At 40.8% G+C, this 15,401-nt stretch overlaps 1 protein-coding gene across 1 annotated transcript in view; it reads right to left on the reverse strand.

Moving 5' to 3' along the window:
- npepps (aminopeptidase puromycin sensitive) overlaps positions 1-15,401 on the reverse strand; it is a 301,618-nt gene that overhangs the window by 147,874 nt on the left and 138,343 nt on the right. The window contains exons 11-12 of the mRNA XM_063038059.1: positions 8,459-8,563; positions 3,132-3,192 (exon numbers count right to left, since the gene is read on the reverse strand). Coding sequence (XP_062894129.1) covers positions 3,132-3,192; positions 8,459-8,563 — 166 coding nt within the window. The remainder of the gene's footprint in view (positions 1-3,131; positions 3,193-8,458; positions 8,564-15,401) is intronic.

A 15,401-nucleotide genomic window follows, 5' to 3' on the forward strand; every position in this document is an offset into this window, starting at 1 on the left:
TTTCGTGAATCTTCTTTGGACCCTCTCCAATGCCAGACCATCCTTTCTTAGATACGAGTCCTAAAACTATATACAATATTCCATGTGAGGCCTCACCACAACCTTATAAAGCCTCAACCCTACATCCTTGCTTTTATATTCTCATTCTCTCGAAACGAATGCTAACGTCACATTTGCCTTCCTCATTATCGACTCAACTAGCAAATTAACCTTCAGGGAAGCCCCGTTGCACCTCAGATTTTTGTATTTTCTCTCTATTTAGAAAATAGTCTACCCTTTTATTTCTTCTACCAAACTGCATGACCATACACCTCCTGGCACTGTATTCTAATTACTTAGATTTCAGAGCTGTTCCATTTCATTGCAGCCCAGTTATTTCACACCCCACCAGGAAATAACCAGGTGTCATATAATACTAAGAAAACACTACTGGCCAGATATACTTTCACTTCAGAAACAAAATGCTTCATGTAATTTAACAAGCTGCAAAATTTAGGCCGACAGATATATAAAACCACAAAATATAGTTTGACTCCTTGTCTCTGTGCTGTGTCATTGAAAGATCTAATTTGTCCACTTCTTAGTTCTGTTAATGCCACCTTGTAAAAAATGTATCCAACTCCCTTTTGAAAAACTAGTTTTGAATCGGCTTCTATCGTCCATCCAGATGGAGATGAAGTCCAAAAATTGGTCTTGTGTCACCTCTAATCTTCTTGCCAGTCATCTTAAATCACACATTTGAAGACCAAACCTATCTCCCCAATATTTTAATGCAATGCATCTAACCAGTGTTTGTATTACAGCTACTTGGTTAATTATGCCTAGATACAGAAGATTAACCAAATCAGCTGCTTTGAAACTGATAGAGGTTAAAATGTGAATCAGGAGGAAAACTGTGTCATCATGAGCTCATCAACTTTATCACCTTTGCTTGCATCATCCACCCTCCCTTCAAATTCATCTGGACCATGCCTGACACTTCTTTGTTTCTCGGACTATTTCCATCTCAGCAAACAAATTTAGCGCAGATGGAGGAGCCTGCAACTTGATGGCATGAATATTGATTTCTTCTTCCGGTAAAAATATTTTTCTTTCCCCCTCCCCTCTTCTTCTACTCCCCACTCTGGCCTTCTACCTCTTCTCACCTGAGTATCACCTCTGCCTAAGTCCTCTCCTCCTTCCCTTTCTTCCATCTTTCTCTCCCCTCTTCCATCAGATTCCTTCCTCTCCAGCCCCTTACCTTTCCTACCCACCAGGCTTCAGCTATCACCTTCTAGCTATCCTCCTCCCCCACTCCCACCCCCCACCTTTTTTTATTCTGGTATCTTCCCCCTTCTTTTTCAGGCCTGAAGAAGGGTCACAGCTCGAAACATGATTAAAATTAAGCATGTATATCTACTCCAAAGCCACAGACTCCCACAGGTACATCGAATGCATCTCCCATGCTACCTCCTTTAAGGATGCTACCATTTCTCCCTCAGTTATTTCATCTCAGCCTGAGATGAAGTCATTCTACTCCGGGATTGATAGATAGATAGATAGACGTACTTTATTGATCCTGAGGGAAATTGGGTTTCGTTACAGTTGCACCAACCAAGAATTGCTGAAACATTGTCCTGCTAAAGGCAATAGATCCTCTGGTAGCATCGTTGTTATCACAACACTCTACAGTACCAGTGACCCGGGTTCAATTCCCGCCCAGCTGCAAGGAGTTTATACGTTCTCCCCATGACCACACAGGTTTCCCCCCGGGTGCTCTAGTTTCCTCCCACAGTCCAAAGATGTACTGGCTGGTAGGCTTTGTAAACTGTCCCATGATTAGGCTTGGGTTAAATCGGGAGTTGCTGGGCAGTGTGGCCGGTTCGGCCTGAAGGGCCTATTCCACACTGTATCGCAATAAAATAAATAAAATCTGCTCTCACACACCTCCCATCTTTCATTGATCCTTACCTTTCATCCACTACCCTCTGCATCCAGCACATCATCCTTTGCCATTTCCACAAGATTCAATGGGATCACACACCAGGCATATTTTCCCCTCCCTATCACCACCCCACCCCCTCCAACTCTCTCTGTGACTCCTGGTTCATTCAATTCCTTCTCACCATCCCCTGGAACTCTCCACTTGGCAGGTACAGCACTCATCCTTCAGTTCTTCTCTCATCACCGTTCAGGGACCTGAACTGCCCTTCCAGATGAAGCATAGATTCATCTCTGTTGCATTCAGTACTCATGTGCTCTTTTCTACATTGGTGAGACCAAGTGCAGACAGGCAACTGTTTTGCAGAGCACCTGTGCTCTGTCCTCTTCTGGGGTGCATGTCATTTCAAGCCCCATTCCCTTTCCCAAGCAACCCATTTCTCTAACACAAAGGTGAGGGTAAACACAAAGGTGAGGGTAAACACAAAGTAAAAGAACAACACCTCATATTCTGCCTGGGCAGCCTACATTCAATGGCATGAACAATGAATTTTCCCAACCCACACTAGTGTGCCTTGCCCACTTGCATTAGTTCAGCCCGCTTCTCTTTTACTTTTGTTCACCATTTCCAAACCTCTGCCATTGTTAACAAGACTTCTTGCCATCACTTAACTGGCTTCATCAGCCTATTACCCACCTGGGTTACCGCTCTCTTAGTCGCCCTTTCCTTTCCCCTCTATCCATTACCACCTCCTCATATCACCCACCAGCCTCTGTCTCAACACTCGCCCTCCATCAGCTGGCTCCATCTGCCCATGACATTCCCCTCATCTGGTTCCACCCATCAGCTTTTGTCTCGCTCCTCCCTCTCACTTTTACATAGTTACTCATTTTTACACTACATTGATGCAGGGACTCAACCTGGCTCCATTTGCCATCACCTCTCCCTCATCTGGTTCCCCATCTTCTACTGGCCTCTTTCTTGCTCCTCCTCCTCCTCACTTAATACCATGGCCTTCTTCTTTCGACACTGATGTCAGGTCTCAATCTGAAGCTTCGACCACCCCATTGCCTCCACAGATACTGCTTGACCCATTGAGTTCTTCCAGCCATTTATATTTTCTGCAGGAGCAGATAGCTCCCTACTTTTCATCCAGAAATCTATTCCACAAAGAAATCCTCCATGGAGCTTCAAGTTGAATACTGCTTACCTGTTGCTGCATTTTTATTTTGAAATTTTGTCAAGTACAAGTGCATTCCTTTTCTGAAATCCTGTAAAGAGGCATATTTTTACATACAATTAGTTAAACAATAAAGGCAATTAGTTCAGATAACATCCTACCCCAAAATCAATAACATTGAAATATTATAACATGACCCCTTTTAAAATTAGTTTATTCTGCTAATACGCACAAGGTATAAAGCAATTAAAAGCAAACTGCAGTCTTGCTTGCCTCTTCCATGGACCATATCATTACTTTTATATGTGTAATAACAAAAACGGTTAAAAGAACATGAGTCACATCCGACACTCACTGTAACCCAGGGGTTCCCAACCTTTTTCATGCCAGGACCCCGACCATAAACTGAGGGGTCCATGGCCCCTAGGTTGGGAACCCTTGCTGTAACCTATCAATTACTTTCCATACATTCTTGGAATAAAATGGTAGCATTAGACAAAAATAATGAGGAAACTACACAGAAGATTGCAGTGGTTGGGCTAAATGGTTTTAAATTTGAAGAATATTTTGTTTTGATAATGGAAGAGAAAAGAAGTCTGGTCAGTACATCTACAGTTAGCATCAGAACTCCGAAACAGCAAAATACAATATGTAAATTGCTTCACTGGAATTTGTAAGACACTGTTTCATGCCAATCTCTGCCTTGCTGATTTCTGAAGAGGAGTGGGAGAAAAGACCCCATCCCCGAAATGTCTCCAACAATCTAATCATTCCTGAGGTTTGGTGATGAAACACACGTTTCTGCACTCATCCTCAGTAACCATGGCCACTGCCTATTGTGCTTCGATTAGCCTGGAAATACTGCTTGTGGTTTTAATGTACAAACATTTGAAACATTTCTTGTCTTATTTTGAAATGAGTTGTTACTCATTTCAATCCCGACAAATTATTTCTTCCTTTTGAAAGCAAATGACTGAGAACTGTTAAAGAATGTCAAATATTTGCATTTTTATATCTCAGGCAGTTATTTCTAGGCTAATGGAAAAAAAAAGCTGGCAGGATAAAACTCAGCCTGCTATCCTAATTAGAAAGCATGCCACTTTTATGGCAATAGTATACTTCAAAAAAAAACCGGAAAAAATATTTAATTGTGTAGCTCTTAAATGTTATGGTTCAAAATGATTTTTTTCATTTAAAATTCTGCAAACAACAGCTAAGGAAAATGGAAAGAATTGTAACTTGACCTTGAAGGGTTTATTTTTTTCCTCAGCCCTCTGCCATGACTTGCAGATATACTCAGAGTTGTTATGAACTCCTGCACAAGGCCTGATGCAACTGGGCCCACCTACGTGAAGTAGGACATGAAGATCTTATTATGAAACTTTCAGTTTTAAGTATCTCATCATATATCTTGATGCCCACATGCCTGGACTACGTAAACATGTGATAAGGACAAGGGGATGATCTGTGCTTTATCTTTAATACAATTTTGCATTGCAACAATAGACTTCAGAGTAGTTTTGGTAACCTTGCTAGATCTAAAGAACACAATTAATGATCCTGAAACATTTTTTTCCCGTAAAGTGCTCTGCAGAAATGCAGACGATTGCAAATTCATTCTATTTTCTTCTGCCGCCCCACCTGGTTCCTTCCCCAGCTCTAGAACCAGCTGCAAAATGCTTCATAACTTGGCTTCTCAGATTATGGACAAAGGAGGTCTGTGACTGAGCATGACCCTGATCCTGTAGCCTTAGTTTATGTAAAGTCACATCATCAATCGAGCAACACATGCAAACACTACACTAGAAGATCTGCATTTTCATTTGTTCTTTGTTCCACAAATTCAATAAAACATTAATGTTTTAAAACTGTTAACAATAAACGTCTTTTTAAATATTAGCTCAATTGGTGGGAATAGGTTGCTTTGCCAATTATGTATTTTTAAATATACTTTTGGTAATTCAATTTCAATTAACAAAGCTGCAGTTTAAGCATTATCATGGTTTAATTAATCACATCCATGGCTGCCATGTTAAAAAGTAACTCTCAGAAAAGCAATATTAGGTTTAAATATTACAGAGGAGGGACTTTAGGGTTCACACTTCAATGAAGCATTCAAATAGATTGTAAATTTCATCTCTTTCATGATACCCATGCACTTTTTCCATTTACAGCCTGTGATCACCTCCTGGTACCCCTTATTCACGTCTCCTCTGTCCCTCAACATCCCCCCCCCGACAAAAAAAAGACACTTTTTAAAATAGAGTACAAAACCTGTTTAGATGCAGCAGCTTGACAGTTGAGTTTTCAGTTCTTACACCTACAATTAAATCAATATGACAAAGAACCACACACAAAATGTTGGAATTAAACAACTAGGTGGGCTGCTAAAAGACAGATTAATGCTGCAGGGATAAGCCCTTCGTCAGAATTCAGTCCTGATGAACCACTTACAAAACCCTGGCTTTTTTTCTCTCTACAATGATTGATTGCCCCATCCTGTGGCTCCAGAATTTTCATTTAACCTTTTACATAGTAAGAATGAGAAAGAAAAAGTACTTTTATTTTTTTTATCTTTCATGACCAACTATGTAGTGTTTTGGAACAACCTAATGAGTGACTTTTGAAGCCTTGGAGGACACGTGGTAGCTATTTTTGTGCAGCAAGCACCCACCAACAATGAGATAAGAAACAGATCACTTATTTTAGATCTATCAAGTTTGCTATGCCATTCTATCATGGCTGATTTATTATCCCTCTCAATTGCATTCTCCATCACTGTTGACACCCTTCCGAATCAAGAACCTGTCGACCTCCGCTTTAAATATACTCAATGACTTGGCCTCCACAGCCATCTGTGGCAATGAATACCACCCTCTTGTGAAAGAAATTGCTCCTCATACTTGTTCTAAAGCAGGCGATCCCAACCTTTTTTTTTAAAATAAATAGAATTGACCCCTACCATTAACCGTGGACCCTAGGTTGGGAACCCCTAATCTAAAGGGATGTCCTTTTATTCTGAGGCTGTGCTCTCTGGTCCTAGATTCCCCACTATAAGAAATATTTTAGGTACTGCATGAGACGCCAATACTGGCCATGATATCAGGAAAAATACTCCTGTTTTTATTCATTCATGGCTGTAGGTTCTTTTTTAACAACTGGGACACACACTCAAAACATGGCTGCTGTGACACTGTAGCCATGACCATCTGTAGGGCATTGGGTTAACACTCAACAGTCTCATTTCTGCAACATGGCTTAAGCCCACAATAATATAACTTGGGCAAGAATCACAAAATGCTTGAGAAACTCAGCAGGCTAGGCAGCATCTATAGAAAAAACATTTTTCCATAGATGCTGTCTGGCCTGCTGTGTTCCTCCAGAATTTTGTGTCTGTTGCTTGGATTTCCAGCACCTGCAGATTTTCTCATGTTTGTCACTCGGGCAAGAGTGCTACTCAGACACATTTATAATTGTAATGTGGAGTTGGGGAGGGAGAGATACACAAAAATACGAAGAGATACAGTGGCATGCAAAAGTTTGGGCATCCCTGGTCAAAATTTCTGTTACTGTGAATAGCTAAGCGAGTAAAAGATTACCTAATTTTCAAAAGGCATAAAGTTAAAGATGACACATTTGTTTAATATATTAAGCAAGATTACTTTTTTATTTCCATCTTTTACATTTTCAAAACAACAAAAAAGGAAAAGGGCCCGAAGCAAAAGTTTGGGCACCCTGCATGGTCGGTACTTAGTAACATCCCCTTTGGCAAGTATCACAGCTTGTAAACGCTTTCTGTAGCCAGCAAAGAGTCTTTCAATTCTTGTTTGGGGGATTTTCGCCCATTCTTCCTTGCAAAAGGCTTCTAGTCCTGAGAGATTCTTGGGCCATCTTGCATGCACTGCTCTTTTGAGGTCTATCCACAGATTTTCGATGAGGCTTTGGTCAGGGGACTGTGAGGGCCATGGCAAAACCTTTACCTTGCGCCTCGAGGTAGTCCATTGTGGATTTTGAGGTGTGTTTAGGATCATTATCCTGTTGTAGAAGCCATCCTCTTCTCATCTTCAGCTTTTTTACAGACGGTGTGATGTTTGATCCAGAATTTGCTGGTATTTATTTGAATTCATTCTTCCCTCTACCAGTGAAATGTTCCCCGTGCCACTGGCTGCAACACAAGCCCAAAGCATGATCAACCCACCCCCGTGCTTAACAGTTGGAGAGGGGTTCTTTTCATGAAATTCTGCATCCTTTTGTCTCCAAACATACCTTTGCTCATTGCAGCCAACAAGTTCTATTTTAACTTCACCAGTCCACAGGACTTGTTTCCAAAATGGCTTGTTCAGATGTTCCTTTGCAAACTTCTGACGCTGAATTTTGTGGTGAGGATGCAGGAAAGGTTTTCTTCTGATGACTCTTCCATGAAAGTCATATTTGTGCAGGTGTCACTGCACAGTAGAACAGTGCACCACCACTCCAGAGTCTGCTAAATCTTCCTGAAGGTCTTTTGCAGTCAAACGGGGGTTTTGATTTGCCTTTCTAGCAATCCTACGAGCAGTTCTCTCGGAAAGTTTTCTTCCAGACCTCAACTTGACCTCCACCATTCCTGTTAACTGCCATTTCGTAATTACATTACGAACTGAGGAAACGGCTACCTGAAAATGCTTTGCTATCTTCTTATAGCCTTCCCCTGCTTTGTGGGCATCATTTATTTTAATTTTCAGAGCACTAGGTAGCTGCTTAGAGGAGCCCATGGCTGCTGATTGTTGGGAGAAGGTTTGAGGAGTCAGGGTATTTATAAAGCTTTGAAATTAGCATCACCTGGCCTTTCCTAACGATGACTGTGAACAAGCCATAGCCCGAACAAGCTAATTAAGGTCTGAGACCTTGGTAAAAGTTATCTGAGAGCTCAAATCTCTTGGGGTGCCCATACTTTTGCATGGTGCTCCTTTCATTTTTTTCACTCTAAAATTGTACAAAACAAAAATAATACACTAATCTTGCTTAAAATGTTGAAAAGAATGTTTCATCTTTAACTTTATGACTTTTGGAGATCAGTTCATCTTCTACTCACTTAAGTATTCACAGTAACAGAAATTTTGACCAGGGGTGTCCAAACTTCTGCATGCTACTGTAAGTGCACCCATCTCACCTCCTGGCCAGATTATGGTGCTATACCACACATTGATTGGCTAAGTATAGATGTTAATGATCCAAACTCAGTTCAGAATTGCCAGCTTTCAAATACAGACATCTAAACAGGTTGCATTTCTGAATTTTCATATATTGCAAATCTGACTAAACATGAAATCATGAATCACTACTGCACAAATTGCTAAATTAAGCTGAAAGAATCTTACCACATCACCAATGTAATTGTGTAGCATTCGAATCACTGATGCTCCTTTGCTATAAGAAATTGCATCAAATATTTCATCCACTTCTGCTGGATGTCCTACTGCAACCTTTAAAAGAAATATATTTCACTTTTAATTAAATTTTGTTTAAAAGGTTAAAAAAGTTGGATTGTCTCTGTCCTTCTTAAACAAAGGAATAGTGTGGGATATTCTCCAGTCCTCTGGGAGTTGGCTATGGCTGAGGAGCAAGCAAAGATTTGTCAAAGACTCACCAATCTCCTCACTTGTACCTCTCAATAACCTGGGTTGGATCCCATCAGGTCCTGAGGATTTATCCACCTTAAATGTTCTTCAACAGACCCAATGCCACTCCCTGACATTAACAAATGCCTCTCTGATCTCACCATCTTCCAAATCCTCCTACTTGATGAATATCAATGCAAAATATTTATTTAGTATCCTTCTTTATCCTTGAGTGGTCCAACGCTCTCCCCTAGCTATCTTGTTTTCAAATGTATATATAAAGCACCTTGCGATTTTCCTTAATTCTACTCACCAAGGACATTTCACGGACACTTTAGCATTCCTGATTCTTTGTTTTTTTTTTCTGACTTCATATTCATCAATGACTTCAGTTAGCTCCTGAAATTTACCACAAATGGGAATAGCCAGAAACCTGCAGAGCCTTGGACATAACAGTTGTAATGTGCTGGTACCACTGCTCTTCATTTTAGTAAAAGATAGTATTTTAAAAAACATCTCTCCAAAAATTATCTAGCTTTATACAAGACCAATACATATGAGTTAAAGTGGCCAGCTCAGTATTACATGTCACAAATAGGATTGATATTGGAGAAAATACGTGCTAGTTTATCCTTTGACATATGGGCCTGATGCACTACCTTGAACTGTATCAAAGAATGACGGGCACAAATAGATGAGCTATTAACTGAATGAAAAATTTTACTCCATTGATTATCTGAAAATGACTCTTGAAGTTCCGATTCCCAAGAGGGTTTAATTTTATCATTAGGTATCATTCATGAGTTCACTAACCATTTACAGATTATAGCTATCAACCCTTTTTGAAATGGTTTAAACTGAAAGGAAGCATCTGTCATATTAGGTGGATAAGCAGAAGGGTAATTTGACAACAAACCATGTAAAAAATTCCTAATTTGTAAATATCTAAAAAAGTGTACATTAGATAAATCATATTTATCCACCAATTGAGAAAAAGACATTAAGCAGTCCCCTCAAAACAAATCTGAAAAAGTTATTATTCCCCTGGTTTTCCAAATTAAAAAGACCTGATCTAAAATTGATGGTTTAAAAGAAATTGAGATGGATATTACTAGAAAGAATAAAATTATTTAACTCAAAAAAATCTACGAAACTGAAACCAAATTCTTAATGTATGTTTAATAATGGGATTAAATTCTTGTCTGCTAATCTTAGAAAACAAAAAGGGAAGAGGAGCTCCCAGTAAAGATGCCAAAGAGATGTGGATGATTTGGTACACGGCAAAAATTTAAAATCTGAAGATGACATTAAGCTTGTAGGTGCAGGAAAAAGCAATAGACTCAAGGTGATTTCTATAGGTTGTCAAAAATGGGCAAATAAGAGGCAAATGGAACTTAATGCAGAGCATGTAGTAGTCGTTAAGGGCAATATAGTCAGTTGTAAAGTGTGGAAACAGAAGTGATCGAGTGGATGAGCACAAATCTTTGAAAATGTTAGAATGCATCATCACCTATGGTTGTTAGCAATGGATATGGTATTTTGAAGTTCATAAACTGAGGCACAGAATACAAAACCAAATGTAGGATATGGAACAGTACAGCACAGTGCAGGATCTTCAGCCCTCAATGTGCTGACCTTTTAACTTACTCCAAGATCAATCTCACCCTTTCTTCCTAGAGCCCTCCATTTTCCTTTCATCCATGTGCCTATCTACGAGTCTCTTACATGTCCTTAATGTATCTGCCTCTACCACCACCCCTGACAGTGAGTACCATGCAACCACCACTCTGTAAAAAGAAAAAAAAAACTATCTGACATTCCCCCTATATGTTGCTCCAATCACCTTAAAATTATGCCCTGTATTATGCACTGCTGCCTTGTGGGAAAAAAAGGTGCTGGCTGTCTACTCTATCAATGCCTCTTGTACACCTCTATCAAATCCCCTCTCATCCTCTGCTCCAAATAGAAAGGCCCTGGCTCAGTCAACCTTTCCACACAAGACATACTCTCTAATAGAAACATAGAAAATAGGTGCATGAGTAGGCCAATCGGCCCTTTGAGCCTGCACCGTCATTCAGTACGATCATGGCTGATCACCCAACCCAGAACCGTGTACCAGCCTTCCCTCCATACCCCCTGATCCCCGTAGCCACAAGGGCCATATCTAACTCCCTCTTAAATATAGCCAATGAACTGGCCTCAACTGTTTCCTGTGGCAGAGAATTCCACAGATTCACCACTCTCTGTGTGAAGAAGTTTTTCCTCATCTCGGTCCTAAAAGGCTTCCCCTTTATCCTCAAACTGTGACCCCTTGTTCTGGACTTCCCCAACATCGGGAACAATCTTCCTGCATCTAGCCTGTCCAATCCCTTTAGGATTTTATATGTTTCAATAAGATCCCCCCTCAATCTTCTAAATTCCAACGAGTATAAGCCTAGTCGATCCAGTCTTTCATCATATGAAAGTCCTGCCATCCCAGGAATCAATCTGGTGAACCTTCTTTGTACTCCCTTTATAGCAAGGATGTCTTTCCTCAGATTAGGGTACCAAAACTGTACACAATACTCCAGGTGTGGTCTCACCAAGGCCTTGTACAACTGCAGTAGTACCTCCCTGCTCCTGTACTCGAATCCTCTTGCTATGAATGCCAGCATACCATTCGCCTTTTTCACCACCTGCTGTACCTGCATGCCCACTTTCAATGACTGGTGTATAATGACACCCAGGTCTCGTTGCACCTCCCCTTTTCCTAATCCGCCACCATTCAGATAATAATCTGTTTTCCTGTTTTTACCACCAAAGTGGATAACCTCACATTTATCCACATTAAATTGCATCTGCCATGAATTTGCCCACTCACCTAACCTATCCAAGTCACCCTGCATCCTCTTAGCATCCTCCTCACAGTTAACACTGCCACCCAGCTTCGTGTCATCCGCAAACTTGGAGAAGCTGCATTTAATTCCCTCATCTAAGTCGTTAATATATATTGTAAACAACTGGGGTCCCAGCACTGCCTGCCATTCTGAAAAGGTCCCGTTTATTCCCACTCTTTGCTTCCTGTCTGCCAACCAATTCTCTATCCGCATCAATACCTTCACCCCAATACCGTGTGCTTTAAGTTTGCACACTAATCTCCTGTGTGGGACCTTGTCAAAAGCCTTTTGAAAATCCAAATATATCACATCCACCAGTTCTCCCCTATCCACTCTACTAGTTACATCCTCAAAAAATTCTATGAGATTCGTCAGACATGATTTTCCTTTCACAAACCCATGCTGACTTTGTCCGATGATTTCACCGCTTTCTAAATGTGCTGTTATCACATCTTTGATAACTGACTCTAGCATTTTCCCCACCACCGATGTCAGGCTAACCGGTCTATAATTCCCTGGTTTCTCTCCCCCTCTCGGCAGCATCTTGGTAAAATCTCCTCCACACTCTCTAAAGCTTCAGTATCCTTTCTATTATGTGACCAGAACTTAACACAATATTCCAAGGGTGGTCTAACCAGAGTTTTATAGAGCTGCAACATTACCTCGCAGCTTTTGAACTCAATCTCCTGACTAACAAATGCCAAAACACCATATGCTTTCTTAACTATCCTTTCAATGAGGGATCTATGGACCCCTCTGTTCCTTCACACTGCTAAGAACTCTCCACCTCTGTATACCTCTATCAAGTCACTTTTCATCCTCCTTCATTCCAAAGAAAAAGCCCTAGCTCACTCCACCTATCCTTATATGACACCCTCTCTAATCCAGGCAGCATCCTGGTAAATCTTCTCTGCACCGTCTAAAGCTTCCACTTCTTTTCTATAATGAGACTAACTGAACTTAACACAATACTCCAAGTGAGGTCTAGCCAAAGTTTTATAAAGCAGCAACATTACCCTATGACTAATGAAGACCAACAACTCATACGCCTTCTGAACCACCGTATTAACTTGTGTGGCAACTTCAAGAGAATCTATGGATGTGGACCTCAAGACAACTCTTGTTCCTCCACAACACTGCTAAGAATGCTACCATTAACCTAATACTCTGCCTTCAAGTTCAATCGTCCAAAGTGTATCTCTTCATTTTCCATCTGCCTTTTTACAGTCCTGCATCACCTCAATGTCCCGTTGTAACCTATGACAACCTTCTACACTACCTACAACACCACCAACCTTCATGGCATCTGTAGTTAGTACTCTGCAATGAAGTCAGATTATGTTCAATCTTTATAAAATACTGGTTGTGATACAATTGAAGTTTTGCTAATCACAAAAGATTCAGCAGATGCTGGAAATCTAGAACGGCCCACACAAAATGCTGGGGGATCTCAGCAAGTCAGGCAACATCTATGGAGAGAAATTAACAGTCAATGTGTTGGCCTGAGCCCTTTCATAATTTACTTATTGAGATACAGTGTAGAATAGGCCTATCCAGCCCTTATAACCAAACAGCAACCCCTGATTTAACCTTAGCCTAATGACGACTACATTTACAATGACCAATTAGCCTACTAAACGACACGTCTTTAGACTGTGGGAGGAAAATGGAGTGCCTAGAGGAAACTCACGTGGTCACTGGGAGAATGTACAAACTCCTTACGTACAGTGGTGGGAACTGAACCCGGGTCACTGGTACCGCAAAGCATTGTGCAAACCATGACGCTATCATGCCACCTGAGTGTAGCAGAGATCACAGAGGGGTCTTGGCCTGAAACGTCAGCATTCTCAGCATACATTCAACTTTTACAGTTGCATTCCACATTCTTTGGTGTTTATTTACTTTTTGTAAACTACACAATCCCACCAGAAACATTGCTGCAGCAATTCTTTTAAGACTATGCTTTTACTGAGTGTCTTAGGAATTTAGAATGAGAACAAAAAACTGATAAGTAGCTTATAGAGGTAACTGACGTATTTTGTTGAAGTACAGGTTACATTAACTGCATTATTTGTCAATGCAATGTGGTCTTATATGAAACAAAATCATGGTAAATTGACTTGAGTAAAGATAGTGTGCTTTGTTGATTCAGTCCTGCACCATGATTTGCTTGAGGAATGCCAATAGGATCTGTACATAACTGCATGAATGCAAAGAAAAAATATACAATTTCTTAAAAACCTTTCCATTTGTTGAAGCAATATCCCAGAAATGGTGGTGACTAGGTGAACATCCCCCAAGCTACACTGAGCAACAATGTCATCATTTAATCTCTTATGCCGATGCATTCAAAATTCAAAGTACATTTATTATCAAGGTACATGTATGCTGGTTCCTTAAGGTTGTTATAACCAGGGGTGGTAATGGGCATAAGCTCCACAACCTATTAAATGGCATGCACCTCAAAGAGCCTCTGAGAACCAAGTTAAGCTCCTGGACTTAGCTGCTAAACCTGGCGGAACCATTTCTACTGACATGAGATGGGGGCAAAGGTGGGTTACTGGCACCTTAGAACTAGTCTCTTCGGGCAGATGGGGCTCATTAGTCATGGTTGGCAGCTCATCCAGAAGGAAGACTCTGATCTCAAACCTCCATAGCCTTGCAGCTCATAAGTAAGGCTTTGGGAGTAAACCCAGAGGGAAGAATCTGGAGCTGGAGTCCCTAAGGCAGTCCTACATTGAGTTCAACACTGACAGGCAACTCCTGCAATGCTGCTGGTACCAAACTATCAGTCTTTGCTGCTCCTTCAGATTCATCAGCTGCATGGAGAGGGTGAGCGTGCTGCATAGGCAACAACTTGCTCTCTGCATTGTACTGCCCCGGCTTGCATATCTAGACAGCTAAGAAGCAATATCCATGGTTAACCCTGATCTACAGAGGCCTCAGAAAGAGACATACATGTTACCATACACTACCTTGAGATTCAATTTTTTTGCAGGCATTTACAGGAAAAAATTCAACTTATGAAAAACTATACATAAAAAATGACTAACAACCAATATGCAAAAGACAAATCACACAAATTAAAAAAACTGAGAACATGAGCTGTAAAGAGTCCCTGAAAGTGAGTCTGTAGGTTGTATTAACACACATCAAAGTTGCTGGTGAACGCAGCAGGCCAGGCAGCATCTCTAGGAAGAGGTGCAGTCGACGTTTCAGGCCGAGACCCTTCGTCAGGTAGGTTGTATTATCAGTTCAGAGTCCAACCCCACCAACAGAGATGATCTAACAGGCAAAGTTTAACGACAGCTTCAGTCCAGTGCTGACTCATTAGCGATCACGCATTTCCAAAGATTCAGATGATGTTTTGGCAGAATATTGATACCCATTACAAACTGGCCGCTTTTGCCTTTAAATTCCCTGGTCTCCAGGCTGTGAGGCAGCTAATTATTATTTCAGCAAAGGTACTAATTTTGTTGTTGAAAGTGATTGGTGCAGAAAAATGTAATCGTGCCAGGAAAAGTCTCTCAAATTCAACTCCCTTTCATGAGGATTTGTGTCAAAATTAAACTAATTACATTGACATTACACAGCAGGAAGCATTATCAGACTACAGACACAAAATGCTGGGGAAACTCAGATCAGTCAGATCACAGATCTCAGATCTCTGGCAGGGAATAAAGAATAGACATTCCAGGCTGAGACCCTTCATCAGGACTCATCTGTGGAAAGGAATAATGAGTCCACATTTCAAGCTGAGACCTCTCATCAGGACTGATTCAAGGGTTGGGGCCCAAAACCTCAACTCTTTCTTTTCCATAGATGCT

Source organism: Mobula hypostoma, chromosome X1 (assembly GCF_963921235.1).
Source record: "Mobula hypostoma chromosome X1, sMobHyp1.1, whole genome shotgun sequence".
NCBI classification, from domain to species: Eukaryota; Metazoa; Chordata; class Chondrichthyes; order Myliobatiformes; family Myliobatidae; genus Mobula; species Mobula hypostoma.